Genomic DNA, 4,308 nt, shown 5'->3' with positions numbered 1-4,308 from the left:
AAGTTAAACTTGTTTGATGAAGCTTTAGCCAGAGAAAGTGGACATTCCTTTAGTTGTGTCCACTGACGGACTCAGCAAATTGGGGGCTACAGGGGAACAAAAACATGGGGCCTAGGGGTGTAACAATTAACTAATTAATCAATAAATCAATTTCTATACATAGGAACAAACTAGATCAATCTGTCTGAGGCAAAATCTAATTGAACCGACCACTAACATTGGATTGAATTGTGGTTAAAATGGGGGCCTCTGCAGCGGTTGTTTTACTATGTATTTTTTTAATTCTTCCTTGGGGTAAAATGTATATTGAGTACAGGTAACTTGTCCACTGGTCCACTTTTAAGCATCATTTACACCGTCCTCAGGAACGAATGTTCAAGCGACCATTTTAATGAACAATCTTTATAAACGCACATCTATGAACTTTTTGGTCTTCCATTCTAACGTTCACGCATTGCTAAGCCCATTTTCATGACTTATTTTGGGCTTTAAAAACTTATGGCCATTGAAATGTTTAACCAGGTCAAACTTTAATGCTCTGTTTTTTTGCAGAGACTTCAGGAAAATGTCTTTGTTATTGTGTCTTTTGGAAGTGTAGATTCGGACAGCACTACAAAATGGTGAATGCACAACACAGTAAAGTGCATTATGTGTAGAGAGTAGTGAAAGAATTCGGACACAACCATATTCATTTCTCTCTGCTCGCTAGCTTGCTGTTGACAGAATCGTCCATTGTTGCAGAGGGATGAGAGAGGACATGAAACTTTCACATAAGCAGTCTTTTGCCATTTCATTGATTTGTGTTTGTTTATTTGAGAAAGTTAAAAAATAATAGCAAATTATTTTAGACATTTTTATTAGGTGTTCAGTTCGGAGGCCTCAAAGGGCCCAGACAATTGCCTACCTTTGCGTAATGGTAAGTCCACCCTGGTTGTGCCAACACTTGAAGGGCTGTGTGATGCCCTTAACTGTCATTTTCTTGATGTCCAAGCAGGCATTTGTCTTCCAAATTCCATGTTTTCTGTCATCATATAATCTCTCACTCTTTCTAGTCCTCTCTGGTGCAAAACTTTTAGCAGCCAGTGACTCTTATTTTCAATCGCGTTTCTTTCATTTTAGTATAAATCATTTATTTTCAATGCAGCCTTACTCATGTTTAACATGCTGGAAAGCACCAAAAGGTTTTCTCGCTTAATTTAACAATTATGTCATTAAACACATTTTTGATGATTTGATCCTTATTAAAGAAATTTACAGTAATCAAGTAGAATGTAATATTTTTATTCTTCTTTTGCTTTCTGAGATTCTTGAAGCCCTATCCTTAAATCAAATGGATATTACCAGTTTTTTCTCAGCTGTGGTCTCGTCCATTCGACTTTATTAGCCAGAGACCTCAGAGTTCCCATGACAATCAAGAAAAGAAATCGTTTGAGCTGCCTGCTCCTTGCTCTCCATTTTACTTTAGCCATACACCTAGTACATCTTCTCTTCTATTCATCTGGGATGTAGGGTCTTATACCAAGCAGTAGTCAGGCTTGAAAAAAGCAATCACCTGCTCCCTCAAGTAAGAAGCTCTTTTACTGGTAACCCACTTGATAAAGAATATGAGAAGTATCAGCTGATTTTATACCTTCAGGAGTACAACATTTAAACAAAATCTACAGTTTTATCAGTACATAAACACAAAATCTATCATACTGGCATAGATTTACTAGTGCAAAGTGTTTGTTTTCAGAAAGCCAAGATCTCTGTACAAAAACATTAGTAATGTAAAAGACAAATTGCTGCCTGTATATATGATTTATCAACAGATGCAAAATAAGTACATAACTAAAGACTGAAAAAAATGGAGACAAATGAAACTCATGAAAGGTTCAGAAACCCCTAATGTTTTCGCTTCAAACTGCCACGTATGCTGATTTTTTTTCAATGTGGCAAAAGGTAAAATCTTTATTCTGAAAAACAAAAGTCTGTCAGGAAAAGTCAGTTTAAGGGCTCATAAAAGATGGAAAAAAAGGAGAACTGAAAGAAGGAAGTGAAAAAAGAAGGGATAGAAATGCAAGAGCGATTGAGTGAAAAACTTAAGACCCTTCAGCGACGGCACAGCTCGATGATCATTCAAGGTAAGATTCCAGCAATCAATATGGACGGATATGATTTATTTTATTAAATGTATGTTTTATTTTTCCATTGTTGTCCTGCTTTTTATTTAGTTGTATGTTTTACTTTCTCCAACAGATGAAGTTGTTTCTTTTACTTGTGGTCATGGGAACAGTATCTGCAGAGATTCAAGGTCGGTTTTGTTCGTGTTTTTTTTTTCTTCCCCCATATTGATACAATTATAATGGCTCTCTTAACTTTTTAGTTGGTCCACTTGAAACAGTATGACGTGAATAAAACATTGATTTTTAAAATTTAAATTAGCTTTTATAGTATCCTAGGATAAGTAATAACTGGGCAAAACATTAACAATAAAAATGAAAAAAAAAATCAGTTTTTGATTAAATATTTAGGTTAATTTCTGTATTTTTAAATGACATGAGACATGTATCACACTTTTAGTTTGACCAGTATCTACGTTTATTTTACTCATGAGAACCCATTGCTTAATCCAACGAAACCCATTTCAAGAATGTTGTTCAGTTGAACAGAATTCAAACTATTGTCAGAAGCAACTTTAAGCTTAATTTTTAGTGTTCATAATTAATTGATTACTGTATTAAGACCCTGAAAAGGATTTTTTTAGATTTTAAGAGAAAAAAACATGAAGATCAGGAAGAGGGGAAAGAGGAAGTTGAAGAGGGTTTTTGTCCATTTTGTCTTTTGCTCTTTTCTTTCCAGATCTTTCAGGAAAAATGTTAACCTTCCCCCAGCAAACCAAAACAGCTCATGCAAAGCTGAGGCCAATTAAACAGGGTTACAACACTGTAACTGTCTGTCACAGGTAAATCTATGAACTTCACATGTACCTGTTATATTTTAGTAACTTATAGTTTTGTCTCCCCCAACAGATCATTTACAGACATTAAGAGAGACCACGCCCTCTTTTCTTTATCCACACCCTCTTCTCCCAACTCCTTCCTGATTTTCTGGCAGAATACAAACGGTCAAATACAACCCCATGTCAGAGAAGGAAAGGCTGATTATGGAGGATGGGACTACAAGCCAAACATGTGGCACTCCGTCTGCACCACATGGGACTCTGTGACTGGACTGGTACAGATATGGTTTGATGGGTTACCTTCAATCAGAAAATATGTCACCACTGGATCCATCACCGGGTTAGCCGTGGCTATTTTAGGACAGGTAACACTTACACAAAACCTACATGGTCTTTGTTAACAGCTTGACAGTTATTTTGCATACCTGTGTACACTCATCAGAACATTAAACCTTTGTTTTTCCTCTTTTATCACTTTGGATACCCCACAGGAGCAAGACAGCCATGGTGGGGGGTTTGACATTAACCAGAGTTTTGTTGGCATGATAACTGATGTCCACATGTGGGACTACACCCTATCTCCATGTGAGATCCAGCACTACATGGGTGAACTGAGCTTCACTCCAGGAAATGTGCTGAACTGGAGTGCACTAGATTTTGAGATTATTGGCAATGTGCTGACTGAAAATAAAATTACAGTTTGTCACTGAACCTCAAAATAATCAAGTTGTCGTACAATCTTAAATGATCCTTGTTTGGAAAAAAAAAAGAAATGGATTAACATAATTCTTCCAAATGTTGTTTATTGACTTAATTGTCAGAGTTTTGGATAATCACATACTGCAACAGTTGCAATTCCTTGTATTTTGCATCATAAAGATTTTTCTTAAACTGAAATTTGTTATCTAAAGTTTTTTCCCCATTTTGGTAACCTCCGTTAGGAATATTCACAGCATATCATCCTTTATTTGGCTTCTGTTTTATGAAAGATGCCTCTCCTGACCCAAATGTCTGCATTTACCCGGACTTGGGACAAGCACCTAAACACTGAAGTCCCCTAATGCAGTTGTTGTAATTTGAACACTTTGTAGACCCTATCAGTCTCCATTCAAAGACCAACCCCACACAGCCTTTCTTGGATTAGGAGTTTAGACACAATTTGGATGGTGGCAGACTGACTGTTTAAAATTTATTTGTACAAGCAAAAAAAAATACAGAATAATTAAGAAAATTGTGTATATTACACAAACTGTACTCTTTATTTTGCTTAGCATCATAAAATAAGGGTTCAGACTTATTTTTTTGCATGGTACTCACTTTTTCTGAACCATCTATTTTAACAAGATGTAAATGCATCCCACTGTATT

The 4,308-nt window shown here is 36.0% G+C and overlaps 1 protein-coding gene across 1 annotated transcript; it reads left to right on the top strand.

Annotated features, from left to right (window-relative positions):
* Window positions 1-2,031: 2,031 nt before the first annotated feature.
* Window positions 2,032-3,838, top strand: LOC101165093 (serum amyloid P-component). Its single transcript, XM_004077855.5, has 5 exons — window positions 2,032-2,123; window positions 2,239-2,293; window positions 2,842-2,944; window positions 3,012-3,306; window positions 3,433-3,838. Exons 2-5 carry the CDS (start codon window positions 2,239-2,241, stop codon window positions 3,649-3,651), a joined length of 672 nt encoding a protein of 223 aa, XP_004077903.1. The 5' UTR covers window positions 2,032-2,123; the 3' UTR covers window positions 3,652-3,838.
* Window positions 3,839-4,308: the final 470 nt, after the last annotated feature.

The sequence above is a fragment of the Oryzias latipes genome, chromosome 16 (genome assembly GCF_053564925.1).
Source record: "Oryzias latipes strain Hd-rR chromosome 16, Olatipes_Hd-rR_3.1".
NCBI lineage: Eukaryota > Metazoa > Chordata > Actinopteri > Beloniformes > Adrianichthyidae > Oryzias > Oryzias latipes.
Note: the sequence above shows the minus strand (reverse complement) of the source record. Positions and strands in the feature narration are given on the sequence as shown.